The sequence below is a fragment of the Engraulis encrasicolus genome, chromosome 22, assembly GCF_034702125.1.
Source record: "Engraulis encrasicolus isolate BLACKSEA-1 chromosome 22, IST_EnEncr_1.0, whole genome shotgun sequence".
Classification (NCBI taxonomy): Eukaryota; Metazoa; Chordata; class Actinopteri; order Clupeiformes; family Engraulidae; genus Engraulis; species Engraulis encrasicolus.
This window is the reverse complement of record NC_085878.1, coordinates 6886603-6902222: the sequence shown is the minus strand read 5'-3', so window position 1 is coordinate 6902222 and position 15620 is coordinate 6886603. Positions and strand designations below refer to the sequence as shown.

The 15620-nt window shown below is 42.5% G+C and overlaps 1 protein-coding gene across 1 annotated transcript; it reads right to left on the bottom strand.

The window, feature by feature from the left end:
* Positions 1-1140: 1140 nt before the first annotated feature.
* Positions 1141-13175, bottom strand: LOC134439032 (GTPase HRas-like). The gene is made up of 6 exons (XM_063188837.1): positions 12901-13175; positions 8782-8906; positions 7872-8050; positions 5650-5809; positions 4977-5100; positions 1141-4635 (listed from the first exon to the last, which is right to left on the bottom strand). The coding sequence occupies exons 2-5, from the start codon at positions 8890-8892 to the stop codon at positions 4981-4983; spliced, it is 570 nt and encodes a 189-aa protein (XP_063044907.1). The 5' UTR covers positions 8893-8906; positions 12901-13175; the 3' UTR covers positions 1141-4635; positions 4977-4980.
* Positions 13176-15620: the final 2445 nt, after the last annotated feature.

Here is a 15620-nt window from a genome sequence, read left to right as displayed (position 1 = left end):
CTTTCTCTTCCTGGTCCAGAAAACAAAAGCCACACATATTGTAGGGCTACATCATCTTTTTTTATCTGATCTATTGGGGGCAGTTGGGCAGCCATTTATTTCAAAGACCATGAGTGGATTGGTCTGCCAATCTACCCAACCATGACATTTCTTTGTCGTCTGCAGGCAGCGTCAAACACACACTAAGTCATGACTTTGGCGTACACACACACACACACCCACCTACCCACCCACACACACACACACACACACACACACGCAATCATGTACATCTAGGATTGGACGGGGGTTGCCATCTCTTATTGCTCTCGTTTTAAACTGTGTAAAGTCACTGGGACAAACATGACACAGCTGTGCAGGCTTCCTACATGCAGAGGCACTTTGATGAATGCAAATCATTAGTTTCACCCACAGAGATTCAGCTTCAGCTCTGCCAATGGACTGCCCTCAGACTATACATTACATATCAATGGTCTATACATAGAGGTAGAATATTAGACTAGACGTGACACAGCAATTTGCGACAGCACTGGAAAACAGCAAGTGCAACATCTATCTTCATTAGGTAGACCTGTGCTTTCAGCCCATGCAAATCAATGGAGAACATGCCCACCTCTGTCAAAAAAAATAAAACAGTTAATATGAAGTGAAGTGACACATTATATCAAGGACCAGATTTGAACTAGCAGGCAAAATATCTACTTTAATCATTAGTGAATAAATACAGTTTTAAAACAATTCATATTAGTAAAGTTAAAGGAGATATTTAGCAGTACATTCCAATTATTGTCCTTGTATAGTGTGTCAATGGAATTTTTCATAGAATCATGCCCAATAACTGTTTTTTTAATCTCATATTATTAGAAAGATGTTATTTTCCTGTAAATGATGCCAAATAGGTAATAATAATAATAAACTTAATTGAACAGACTCAGGTTCAAGATTATGAATATAGGAAAGAGAATAAACCCAGACCTCTGGGATAGCCAACCAAACTGACCCAGTGATGAAGTTGCATTCATGACAGCCTTGGCTTGTCAGGTGGAGACAGGTTGCGACTCATTGTTCAAAATCAGTGATTTTTTAAAAACTTTTACCACATACAGTACAAGTGTTAAAATAAAGGTAGTCTGATACATGTAAATGTTAAAGTTACATCCTTTAATTCTGCTCCCCACTCCAGAGGTAGAGGCAGCTCCTCCTACAGTAGCAGCAGATGCAGTAGTAGCTAGTGGGTGATGTCTTTTTTCCAACCTCAAAAACAAAAGTAAGATCATTTTAAAGAGCTGACACAAGTGAAAAGCAAAACACAGACATCAGAGATGGGTAAGGAAGAGAAAAAAAACTGATGATAAAAGGCATTTCATTATGAAGGTTCCTTACAGCAGTCCAACATTCGGTTAAAGTCATAAAAGCACTCAAGTATGAATCTGACGGTGGTGTATAAAGTAGGCCTACATTAGTAAGAACACACAGGAACTTATTCACATTTAAAATACACTCACAGTTAAGATTCTGGCATTTTCCATTTTGTACAATAAATACTTTACTTTGTTACCACAAGTAAAAATCGGATGATTTTTAAATCATGCTTTTAACTATGTGACACTAAGACTGAATTGGGAATAATGATGGCACACAATGTTTCTTTGAAATGCATGGTGCACCTTGTGGGGAAAAACATATTCCTCAAGTCAATTTAAAACTCAAAAGACAATAGCATCAAGAAATAAGACATAATACAAAAATGTCGATTTTTAACAGCTATTTTTAGATACTGTCCAATACAATGAAAGTAATTTGTACAATATGAACCAGGGTAAACATACTGTAAGTGGCAAATTTGTTCTCTACTTAAAACGAAACATTAAAATAAAAGTTATGATGGGTGGTTAGCTATTTGGGCACAAGGAAGTAGTCTCTCACAGTAGGTTCACAATGATCCATTTTTCAGTGATGCAAAAAAAGCTCAGATACCCTGCCAACAAACAAGCACGGACTGAACGGACAACAAAAGCACACATCCTACACAAAAACACACACTCATATCCTCTGCAAAAACGAGAATAGCACAGACACTACATATGAAGGTAAAGAAGCCACAAACAACTCCAGTTTCAGGGTATTTCAGAGTAGAACGATTGGGAGATTATCCCCTCTTTAACAAAAATGTTAACGTTATCGCTCTTTACAAAAAAAATTATGTTATCGCATCAGACCACCTATTACCACATATTCACTATCTACTATGATTTGGCTAATTTACCCTATAAGGGAATGTCACCTTGTTTCATCACCACAAAGCACGTGGATTTAAAAAAGGAAAAAAAAAACAACTTGCCGGTTCCAGATCTCTGTAAACGTCGTCACTTTAAAGGTTCATGCTATTTCACGGCACTTACACACTCACGGCTCTTCCTGTTCATACTCGAGTCTTTAAAAATAAATTTGACCATGAAAGGCAAAATCACACGCCCATTGTGTTGATGAGATGTCAATTATTCATTGAGAGCCATCAATAGTCAGTAACCCCGTGAACAAAGGTAAGCCCTAAAATAAAATAACAGCCTTGGCTTATTCTGGCTGTCATGCAGAGGACCAAAGAAAGACACAGCCCATGTCATATCATTTGCCTGGCATACCCACTGTTTTCAATGGCCGAGGACAACAAGAGAGACCCATATTAAAATTATCCTTTTCCATCCACACAAAATAGATCCTGCCAGCTTCTTTCCATCGCATAAAGTGGGCGTTCCAGAGGTGCATGTGAAAACCTGAAACACCGTCAAATAACATCAAGAAGTAGGCACGGTTAAAAACACACAGTAGATTTCGACACTCCTCTAGTCTTAAGTTTAATAAGTATCCACACACACAGGACATGTCAGACCTCTAAGAGTCAATGAAGTCAAGCCTGTTACTAACAATCACCCTGAGCCTACTATCAAATAGTGATGGCTGAACCACTCCATCATGAAACCTTGTGTAAGGCTCTGCCGAGCATGACAGTCCTTCTGTATATAGCCATTACTGATCCTACTGCGGAGTCCACAAACTTGTGTCAAGGTCTCTAACTCAGGCACTCGTTTAAAAAGAAGCAAGTCAGCAATGCCTGGAGGGTGGGGGAGAGGGTAGGAAAAAACAAACCACAAAATTGCAGTCCAAAGAATTATATTCCAGTATTAGTAAACCACTATTTCTTTTTTTTTTCAAATGACCCTCCATCAATGGTGTGCTGGGGCATCTGAGGTTATGGAGAGAGAGAGAGAGAGAGAGAGAGAGAGAGAGAGAGAGAGAGAGAGAGAGAGAGAGAGAGAGAGAGAGAGAGTATCAGTGAGTGTGTGTGTGTGTGTGTGTGTGTGTGTGTGTGTGTGTGTGTGTGTGTGTGTGTGTGTGTGTGTGTGTGTGTGTGTGTGTGTGTGTGTGTGTGTGTGTGTGTGTGCGCGCATGTCTGGCCAGGTGATCAGTGGACAAGAGTGAAGCCCGACACACACTTTTCAGTTCCATAAGTGACAAAAGTCGGCCAACAGAAGATAGCGATGTGCCTCAGCGGGTGTAATTTTTTTTTGCCTTGTTTCCCACAAAGCAATACGTACAGACATAAACACGTCTGATTTTCTTTTTTTTTTTAACCCCTCTCACTGTACCTCCGACTTTTTAAAATAAAAAATACTATTGCACTGAGACTTTGTGTTTACCTCACTGCATTTCAACATCAACTACCACATGTCCACATGTTTAAGGAGAACGTTCTTACTGTGCGTTTAAAAAAATAAAAATAAAAAAGACCTGTGGCGCCTTGGTCTGCATAACACACACATTCACACACAGTTAAAAAAAAAACTAATCGAAGCAGCTGGTTAATCAACTGTCCTCAGCTGTAGATTTTGCCCATCTTCTTCCAAACACAATTAAATACACACACGCACACACACACATACACACACGCACACAATAAAAAAAAAAAAAAAAAAACATAAGGCTTATAAGAATGTGTCCATGTCCCATCAACAGGTCCGTTTAAAAGGAATCAAATCTGTAGTGTAGTGTAGTGTAGTGTAGTGTAATGTAGAGTAGAGTAGAGTAGAGTAGAGTAGAGTAGTGTAGTGTAGAGTAGAGTAGAGTAGAGTAGTGTAGTGTAGTGTAGTGTAGTGTAGAGTAGAGTAGAGTAGAGTAGTGTAGTGTAGTGTAGTGTAGTGTAGTGTAGTGTAGAGTAGAGTAGAGTAGAGTAGTGTAGTGTAGTGTAGTGTAGTGTAGTGTAGTGTAGTGTAGTGTAGAGTAGAGTAGAGTAGAGTAGTACTATTGGCTCAGCCAGAGCTAGTCCAGTGAGGAGGGGGAGGAGACTGCTGCCAGTGGTGCAGGTCCAAGCCTCTCAGGTTGTCTTGTCCCTCCATGCAAACAAAGGCAAATGCAACGCTGGAGGGCACGACAGGACAGAGGGCTGCCCAACTCCAAGTGGCAAGTGGATTCAAACTCAGGCTCAGACTCAGACTCAGGCTCAGGCTCGCGGGCGCTTGTGCGCGAAGCCGAGAAGCTTCCCCCTCGTCCCGCAGTGCATCGGCGGAGGTGTGGCGTTTGGTGAGGTCCGTACAGCTGCTCTGCTCCTAAACTCTGATCCACGGGCGGCCACCTTGGCTGCAAAGGAAAGGACGAGAGGTTACTCTGGAGCATATATGGACACAGCCACATACAGACATACACATAGGCACACATGTTGTATGTTCACCTACACATTTGAACTACGTACTTGTACAATCACAAAATAAGAGGGCAACATGTATATGCAAAGCAAAATGTTCTTAACTACTCAAATATACTGTATTTATTAATTATTTAACCTTTATTTAACCAGGAAAAGTCCCATTGAGTCACAGTGACTCTTCTTCCAGGGAGTCCTGGCCAAGAGGCAGCAATATATAGTATGTCTATGGTCAAATAAATTTGTAGAAATCAGAGGTGTGTGAAGGACTAGTCACCTGGTCATGACAACACGCAGCGGCACTTAAAGCAGTCCTGTCCATTATCGTCGGGCGGGTTCAGCTTCCTCAGTTTGTGCTGCCTGATCTCTCTCACCAGGGTGTAGAAGGCATCTTCCACTCCCTGCAGTGCACACACACACACACACAGGTGCGCGCACACACACACACACAAGGAAACCGACAGGGAAACAGACAGGGACACACAGGGACACACACACAGACACGCATTAACACACACGGAGTATTCTTACAAAGATATCAGAAAAAGGACTACAAATAGTCTTAGCATATAGGCGTATAGTTTATTGCATTACTCACTTTCTCCACTAAGTAACAGTGATACAATAGCTTTGGATTATAAATGCCAAGTAAACTAGACAGCCATATGACTGAAAGTTCGAATTTTATTGATGAGAAGTGTGTTGTGTGTGTGCATGTTTGGTATTGTACCTGTCGCGTTTTGGTGAAGATGTGTGTGTTTGAGAGAGAGAGAGAGAGAGAGAGAGAGAGAGAGAGAGAGAGAGAGAGCGCGCGCGCATGTTTGGTGTCGTACCTGTCGTGTTTTGGTGAAGATGTGTGTGTTTGAGAGAGAGAAAGAAAGAGAGAGAGAGAGAGGGAGAGAGAGAGAGAGAGAGAGAGGGAGAGAGCCCGAGCCTGTTTGGTGTGGTACCTGTCGTGTTTTGGCGGAGGTCTCGATGTAGGGGATGCCATAGCTGCGGGCCAGCTCCTGGGCCTGCCGCGTGTCCACCGTGCGGGCCGGCAGGTCACACTTGTTGCCCACCAGCACCATGGGCACGTCGTCCGAATCCTTCACGCGCTTAATCTGCTCCCTGTACACACACAAGCACACACGCACACACACACAAACGCACACACAATTAGGGCTGGGCAATATGACGATATATATCGTTATCGTGATATAAAAGTGTATATCGTGACCTTTCTCCTATATCGTTTATATCGTGATAGTATTTTTTTTTAATTTTATACAATTTAATATCATTTTATTACATTTCATGTTGTCACAATACACACTATAAGTTAATGTAACTGTTAAAATAGGAATAAAAAGATAAAAATAAAGAGCAAATAAAGACAATAACTGAAAACGTATGTAATTGTGCTATATCGTGATATATATCGTTATCTTGATGAAAAGTAATCCATATCGTGATATTGTTTTTTTCCATATCGCCCAGCCCTACACACAATCCAAGTCAGTCTCTGAACCAATCTGTGCAACTGTTGCATTAATGATGAGAAATAAAAACCGGGGATGGTAGCCGTAGTCCTCACTGAACCTGTTTGTCACCATCACACGCACGAACGCACACACACACACACACACACACACACACACACACACACACACACACACACACACACACACACACACACACACACACACACACACACACACACACACACACACACACTATCTTCTGTGTGGATAAAAATCAAGAGTAGCCGCATTTTGGCAGGCTTTTGGGATACTAATTATGGTAAAGGTACCATTACAGTAATCAGTCCCCCTCCAGGAAAGTAAAGCCTAATTAATATATCTTTTATTAAGTTTATTATTTAAGTTTATTGGGTAATATGATCTTGGCTACTAGGGCTGTAACAATATTGTATCGAACCGAGAAATCGTGATACGCAGATTTTTTACGACACTATATCGTGATGCAAGAAGGCAGTATCCTGATGCGCCCTTTCAAAGTTCTGTTAGCCTTCAGTCCAGAAAACAACCACATTATATGATGTGATAGTGCTATAAACCTATAAACGATCATTAAAAAGACAATTTAAAAACCTGTGGGGTGTATCGAAGCGTAGGTCAAAAATCGCGATATGAACCGAATCGTGAGTTTAGTGAGTTTAGAGTTTAGTTTAGTTTTACTAACTTACTAATACTAAATTACTATTGGCTACATATTAATGGAGCAGGGCTTTCTTAGCTAGAGCGACAACACTCTCCACCAACTTCTCAGAAGGGGAGTGTAAACACTAAACAGTGTCTATCAAATACCTCTGGACAAAGCTACGACCACTTACACCACTCGTTGGAATAGCACATGCATGGTGACGGAAAATTGGTAGGCTATATATTCCATTTCGACACAACCAAGTAATGGCATTCAGACAGTAGCCTAATTCAGAGCATCTCAAACAAAAATTTGGCATGTCATTATAGCGCAGTCATAACCACATGACTGCCTAAATGAAAACCTTCAAATACCTTAACGGCGTCTCACCCACGCATATGATTACCAGCCACAACAAAATAGACTTAGACATAGACAGGTCATTGATGATACAACCACAGCAAATGCCCACAAATTTATGTACAAGCAAAGAAGATGCTTCTAAAACCCAGTAAATACAACAACAACAACAAAAACTTTTAATTCATAGAATAGGTAGCCTGGTCCTGACCATTTCATAATACTACCATTTCATTTTGTACTCATGGTCTGGAGGTTGCTTGATCTGACGCGATTGCAGGAAGCGGGAAGTTTGCACTAAGTTCTGGTTTGAAATGATTGGACAGCTCTCACCCAATCGCCGACAGTTACTCAAAAACAACATAGCGCAGACGTTTACGTCATCGTCATGAGCGTCCTCCCCCTTTTGCCCCCACCAACCTGTCTCTTCGCTCATTGACTGTTTTCTGGGGAGGGTTGGCCGGCCAGATCCTGCCGGCCAACATCGCTCCCCAGAAAAAAGTGCCAATTTTTTGGCGGAAGTACGTAGGATGGCGCGCAAGGCTATTAGCATTAGCTTTGGCGTTACTACACTGATGTCTTCTACCAAAACAAAACATCAAAGACCTTCCTAAAACAAGCCTCGACCACCATGCACCTAGAATTGCTCTCTGCAAAGTCTACCTACCTATACTGGTGGATGTCCTCAAAGGACTTGGTGTTGTTGATGGCGAATACGCAGAGGAAGCCCTCCCCTGTCCTCATGTACTGGTCCCTCATGGCGCTGTACTCCTCCTGACCTGCCGTGTCCAAGATGTCCAGCAGACACGTCTCCCCATCGATCACCACCTGCTTCCTGTACGAGTCCTGTCAAAATAAAATGGAATGAATGAAGATGAATGATGATCTACAGTGAATATAAAGGATGACCACAACCGATTCTCAGCAGTCTTCATCCACAGATAACATGTGACAAGTGAACAGCAATTTATTAGGTGATACTGTGCCGTTTTTGGAAATAAGCTTATTGTACACCTTTCCTTGAGTTAAATGATTTAGTTTTACCTTTCTCTTGTACTTTCAATCGTTCTCTGGGTATGGCAGTGCAAATTTTATCTCCATGCTAGCAACTGACATTAAATCCTATGAGACCAGCTGGCGGCTAGCTGGTCTCATTGGATTCAATGTTAATTGCCATCTTGGAGGTAAAATTTACACTGCCATACTCAGACAACGGCTGCAAGTACAGGTGAAAGGTATGGCTCAATAATTTTAAGTCAATGGGAGGTGCAATATTTCCAAAAAATGGCACAGTATCACTTTAAGATTTGGATTAAGTCTTCACTTGAGCAGCATTCTGAAGCACACATAATCAACACATTCACTATTTGACAACGGATGAAATCATAGGATTCACACATCAGCCAACACAGGCAAGACTTGCTACATATAGCATTAATATTGACTTGACCATAGTTCCTAAATGTAACACTAAACATATTTAGGAAGAAATCATAGAACCTGCATCTGTAACATAGAAAAGGCTTCTCGGGATCTATCATCATCTCTGCACAGATAGTGAACAACATCTCTCTTACCTCAATCGTGGGATCGTATTCATCCACAAAGTGGTTCTGAATCAATTGAATGGTGAGGGCACTTTTGCCCACACCACCAGCGCCCACGACCACTAGCTTGTACTCGGTCATCTTCTCAGAACCAACTGTTAGGGAAAGAGGAAAAGGAGAAAGAAGGAAAGGGAGAGGGAGAGAATGATCAACTGGGCCTAAAGAGGTGTGTGGGGGGGTGGTTTCCAATGGTGGGAAAACCCCCTCATATTCCAGGACCAGACAGAACAGTTACTACACCAGCAGGCAAACAAAGGATGTTGTTATGGGAACTTATAAGGTAAAATATAGGGCACCACTTAACTTGATGCCGGCGTCATACGTATGACATTCCGGTGTCATAACATTGTCAAAATGCAGTCGTGCGTGTGTCATAAACATTGTCAACTTTTATGTCAACATTGTATGACTTTGTCTTTAAGTGAAATTCGGTTATGACAAAGACAGGCCTAATGTCAACTTTTCATGGCCATAAAACGTTCATGACACTGGCATTATGTTAATGACTCCTTCACGACACTATTATGACACTGTTATGTCATATATATGACGCCGGCATCAAGTGTAACCAAATACATTTTAGGAACCACTATGATGACGGGCTGGCCCATACTACTGTCTGTAATGAAGACGACACTTGTGAAATCATGACCTGCTGGTGAACTGAGCTATGAACACATGATGAACCACTCATAGCCTCACTACAGTAGGCTAACCTTTTAATCGCCTTCACTCCTCTTAGGAGGATGATTAAGCAAAGCTTTCAACAGCACTCAACGCAGCTCCGGTTCAGTTAAAACACATCACCTCTAAATCTGCCACTGGGAGCAGTTCATGACAAAACAACCAAACAAAAAAAATCATCATGTCTAAAACTGCCACTGGGAGCAATTCATGACAAAAACACACACAGACACACACACACCCTCTAAAGGAGTCTGTGGAACGCTGCAGAGCACTGCGCGGCTGCTGGTGCTACTGCTGACACGAACGTTCTGTTCCACTGCCGGCGCCTTTGCCACCACACTTCCTGGACTGTCCTTGGCAACCGCTCACCTTTGCTGCTGTTGCTACGACAAAATGAAGCAATTCGAATGGAGTGACGCACACAGCAGCAGCAGCAGCAGCGACAGCATACACACACAAAACAAGCTCTTCCAAGCGAGCAGCCCACAGTCTGGGCCACCCACACACACACCTCCACAGGGTTTTCCCAGCGCTGTCGAAACTGCTGCTACTGTTACTAGCACTGCTGCTGTTACTAGTACTGCTGCAGCTGCTGCTGCTGCTGCTGCTGCTGCGGCCACGGCAATCAGGAACATCAGTGGAAAAATCAGTGAAGGCGACAAGGAGGAACTTGAGATTTATGGTTCCCTTGTTGTTGATACGCGCCAAAGGGACCGGCCGAAAATTTCCCCACACGCGTAGCCTATCTCCAGTCAACCAGTCTGGCAGTGGGGGGGGGTCAAAGTCCTTCACAACTCTCTATTTTGAAATGACTGGTGCCTGACAGTGTCTGTTTGTTAACCTTTACCTGTACAATCAAAAACAGACACCTGGACACAAATGTCAATGGAGGAAGTAGCCTAGCGCTCTTCCTAGTTGTACTTTAATGACATTTTATCACAGGACTAAATCACCAGACAGGCCGCGTTTCACTCAAATATGTGCCGGGAAGGTCCGGTGGTGTCTAATCTCACACAGAATTAGCCAAAATACAGGTGTGAATGTTGAAATGTGTGCTGGTCTTAGTTGTTGATTAATCACCAAAAATAAAACAGTAATATGCATTCAACATCAACTAGGCCTATGTCAATCTCTGCTAAGACTCTGAGGACAGGTATATCAACATCACAGAATCACACAGTAGCCCACCTGTAGTATCATATCTCTGTGCAAAATTCACTGTGACTGTGGCATGGAAATAGAGATAAAGCCATCTTATGGCACCTTATGTCAGACCGACTAATCTGTCCATTAACATAACACAACCATCGGCTTATACTAATCCAAACATGCTCAATTTTGCTCTCTGCTTTTTGCCAGTCATATTAAAATCACAGTCTGCCACATTGCCACTACCGTTCAAAATAGATCAATGTGCAGCTTGTCAAAGTTGCACCAAGAATACATAAATTGGCAAGTAATAACAAGGCAGTGGTTATATGGTATCGTATCAACACTTCTCATTGCCCTTCTAGGGACGGGCATTGGAAATTAGCTTTTGGCTATAAATGCTATGATGCTTGCTATTTGGTTGTTATGCAACCTACATGTTATGTATCTGTCCCTATCAAATAAACTAAACTAAACTAATTGGGACTGGGCAAACTTCTCATCTGAGTCAGTCAGCAAGATGGGGTGGGCAATTATTTTGTCTCAAGAGCCACATCAGGGACAGACGTGACAGGCAACTTGCTTGAGTCTGTAGTAAGAAATATGGCCACTGACATTACCTGTTGGTTATTTCATTTCTGCACAACGTAATGAATTAATAGAAGACAGTACCCTATTGTATGGACTTGGGTTCATCTCTGTCTTGAGTGGCCATTTTAGGAATGTTGGGTGAAAGTATTACTTTGGATTTAAATCGTTGGCTTTCTTGTGAAGGCCCTGCAGCAACAAATAAAATTGCTTAGTGTCCCCCAGGGATGTGTTTACCCTGAGCCATGGCAGATGATGAGAATGGTTGACCTCATGAACATGCACCCAAAACAACTTGACATATGACCCTCTGTGCTCAACCATCACAGGGATCAATGTTAGCAGACCCACTGCCATGTCCACAAATCGCAATTTAAGTGGTCATCACTCATCTCTTAGCCTTAAGCCACAATGAAAGCTAGTCATCATATTTTGCCAGGTAATGCCAGCAATGCTGCCAACTTCGTTTACAGCAGGTAGGTAACTGTACTGTTCAGAGTAATGTGGTTACCTCAGTCCATCGAGGTCAGCCATGAATATTGGAAATGGTAACATGTACCAAATACTTGTACAGTGGTACCAAATAGCCTACTTGATATTAATAGTCTACCAGAAACATGCACTTCTGAATCTGTTAACTACATACTAATAACACAAGATAAAGAATGCCTGATCATCCCCATGCCATTTGAGCGTGGTAAAATAGGCTACCCATGTTGTGGGAAGTCATTGTTTGCATGGTTTTGGTGGACTACGTCTGTGTGTGATGGAATGGGTAGCCTATGCTGTATCCTCTGACATGCAATATGTGCTTGTAGACTTAATTGAAATAGCAAGGCTTGCAGAGGTTTGTTAACAAATGTGATGGTAGACATTCCAGATAGTGCTACAACCATTTTAAGGCAAAAAAGGACAATAACAGGCCGTTATTTACAAGGTTGGTTTCTGCTGCCAAACACGTAGCCTACTGGTAATGAATGAAGCGTGCTATGTTCAGCTGAATGCTACATACACTGTACAAAGTTGCACAGTGTGTTACTGTTTGTTTCTTCCTCTGTCGAGTGTTACAATGTTTAGCTGGCCTATTACGGGGCGTCACCCCTGCAGCTAAAACACAAGCAACAGAAGGCGAGGCCAGATGCCAAACATCTCGCTCTGGCCTATCATTTTCTCCCCACAACATTCACATTTTCTACTTTCATGTTGTATGCTCAAGAGCCCAGTTGGCCACACAAACATACAAAACTATCTTAAATGGCGATGATAGGCTACACAGAAAACCTAAAGCTACGCGCCAGATAACTATGAAGACATCATTCGATTTTTTTCACGACTGGCACGTAAACAATGTAGCTCATTTCAGTCGGGTGGAGATTTTCCCTTGTTGGACACGTAAGCTACACACTAGATCAAAATGTAGGCTAGAAAACAATGATTACAGTATCCAAAAGTGGTATGACACACACAACTCGCTACAAGCCACGGTATCCAAACTGCAACGTTCTATGATGGTCTGGGAGAGCAGCATTGGGGTTTTGGTAGCATCCATAAACCAATGGTCAACCGCGAGTTTGCTCCAGCGTTGGTGTTCTGAGTGTAAGAACGGTCTCGTAATGAAACAACAGAAGACCCTTGATTAAAACGAGAAATATGTAACATACTTACAAACACACGACGCAGTCGATGTCCTCGAGGACAAAAAGTGATGATCCCTCCCAGGCCAGTGATTACCAGGAAAGAATATTCGCCCTCGTCGTGTTGCACGCTTTTTTTTCAGCGCACTCTGGTCAACGCCGTGATTTTATTAGTTCCGTTTACCATTCATTCCGAGTACATTTCGCCATTTTCAGACCTGTGAGTGTCGTCATTACTCTACACTAGCTTGTGAGCCATGGGTCCGACGACGCTGACGAGAAGGCAGATCACCCGGTGAGGTCAGAGTAGAATGCGGTGAACAATGTGCAGCGCGCAGGGGAAGGCGGGAGTGAGTGCGTAACCGCAGCCCACGCCCAAACTCCTCAACAGTGAAAGTGTGGTGGCGCACAGGCCTGTGGAGGCACACAGCAGCGCTAGAGGCCTGGTGCTTCACACTCGCTGGAAACACACACACACACACACACACACACGCACACGCACACGCACACGCACACACACACACACACACACACACACACACACACACACACACACACACACACTATGAATTCAGTAAACACACAATAGCCTATCAATCACAGAAACTTGCGTGCTGTGGTGTGGAGCCCATACTCGTATCTTTGCTCTTAAATGGCTTTACTGTAGCCTTATCGAAAAAAGATAGATGCGGTTTTGTCCCCTAATATCACTCTGTGGTGTGTTCTTGTTTTACGCACATGGTTAACCGGGTGTAACTGATTGCCCATCAACATTGCAACTTTTGTAAAAATGTATTATTAATTGCGCATCCCATTGGTTGCCTTGATTTTGAAGTAGCTTAGGCTACTGTGAAGGTTGCTGAGTAGTACCTACTCCTGTCCTGTCAGTGTAATTCCATATTTTTCAGTTAAACGTAGGCCTACTTTCCAGAGGGGGGCAGCAACGCTCAACCAAAGTGTTTGAGGACTACACCAGGAATTCCCTACCTCTCTAGGTCTGTGGCCTTGGCTTGTTATTTCATCTATCAAAGTCTTTGTATCCTTTTCAAGATACATTTTGGATTGGAAGGATTGTTTGCCTTTCCGTATTGATAGCGTTTATTACATAATAGCTCACATTTCATATAATGTAATAATAAACTCAGAAGAAAAGAAGAAAAAAACGGACTAAAACCTTGCCATAGTTAACATCTTCGGTTTCCTTAGGCCAACTTGTCATTCATGAAACAGACAGGGAAGTGTTCTTACCTCCAAACTATCTAGTTTTGAAACCTAAAGTAATTTATACATGGCATTGTGTCATCTTTTCAGAATCACAATAGCACAATGCTATTACTATGCTATTACAATGCAATCACTAGTTAGTATGAAGGCCAAAAATGTTCCACTATTGAATAATAACACCACTACCACCACCAACAACAACAACAACAATAACTTTATATCATATGAGACATGCAGCTCCATTGAATCCTTAGCATATTAGCATCAGTGGATCGCAGTTGATAATAGTGTATCAGGATCTTCAAAGACCAAGGGTTAAGTGGAACACTGCATTCTTTTTCACTCTTTGTCGTGGTTTGCAGGTTGCATGCATCTTGGTATCAGGCTACATTGGAACCAGTAGGCCTACAGAGATGAAGACTTGTAGAAGGAACAGCGCACAGTAGGCTACACAGTGGTCTTCTTATGAGCAACAATATAATTAATGTGTTTTCTGCATCGGTTAAGAGCAATAATCTTGTCCATCAGTTGCTCTGACAATAATAGACACCACAATTTCAAGAAACTGAACCTGCTGATTAAAAGAAAGCTAGAATGGTCTGATATGGAAGCAGAAACCCCACCAAGTTTCTCTTCATTGCATTTCTTTGTAGGCAGTGGCGGAACAATTGCACATGGGCCCCAGGGCAAGATACTTATAGGGCCCTCCATACGGCCTGCCCTGGTCACAATGGGGCCCCCACTACCAACACAGGAGGGCCCTGGGCCCAGGGGCAAATGCCCTGCTTGCCCTCCCTATATCTCCGCCCCTGTTTGTAGGGAAAGTTCCTGTCCTAATGAAATGACCCGGAAATATAAAGTGGCAAAGGGGACCTGCATTCATCAAATGCCAAGAGAAGGCTCTTCGGCTCTTCATCCCAAGGCTCCTTTATCACAGGGCACAATGCTGATTACTCTGGCAAAAGAAGATAAAAGATGTGTCCATAATTCGTTCCTCCCGGACACAACAACCAAAAACTTTGTAATGACACATGCAGATTCAAATATCTGAGAATGATCTGCCATCCTGTCTGAAATTCATCTAACAAATACTTGTTGGTTTGTTTGTATTTGTTTTTTTTTCTCAATCTCATGACATTGTTGAGGTGAAAGTGAAGGAACATATTGAATACGAACAAAAAACGGCAAACAATGGAACAGGCTATCTGAGAGGGATGCCCTTTAATAGTGCAGTGTGTTTAGAGAGCTGATGACCCAGGACAGTGGTGGGGAACCTATGTCTTGAGGGCAGATTACGGCCCTTGAGGCCTCCTTATCAGGCACCCGATATAATTTTGATGTTGTGCAGCTTCACATGAAATATGACATGTTTTGTAAAGGACTCTTAGAAATTACATTTGCAGTACAATTAAGTTATATTTCAGGGGACCTAGAGAAGGTGGGGTCTGTTGTTAAGGTGGCCGCCATCAATATAGGCCAGTGATTTTCAACCTATGGGCCGAGGCCCACTGGTAGGCCATGAAGGTA

Bases quoted from the DNA above. Each gene is read 5' to 3' on its own strand.
- LOC134439032 (XM_063188837.1), bottom strand. From the start codon at position 8,892: ATGACCGAGTACAAGCTAGTGGTCGTGGGCGCTGGTGGTGTGGGCAAA. The intron at 8,051-8,781 runs GTAAGAGAGATG...TTATTTTGACAG, and splicing joins AATACGATCCCACGATTGAG to GACTCGTACAGGAAGCAGGT. The intron at 5,810-7,871 runs GTAGGTAGACTT...GTGTGTGTACAG, and splicing joins GAGGACATCCACCAGTATAG to GGAGCAGATTAAGCGCGTGA.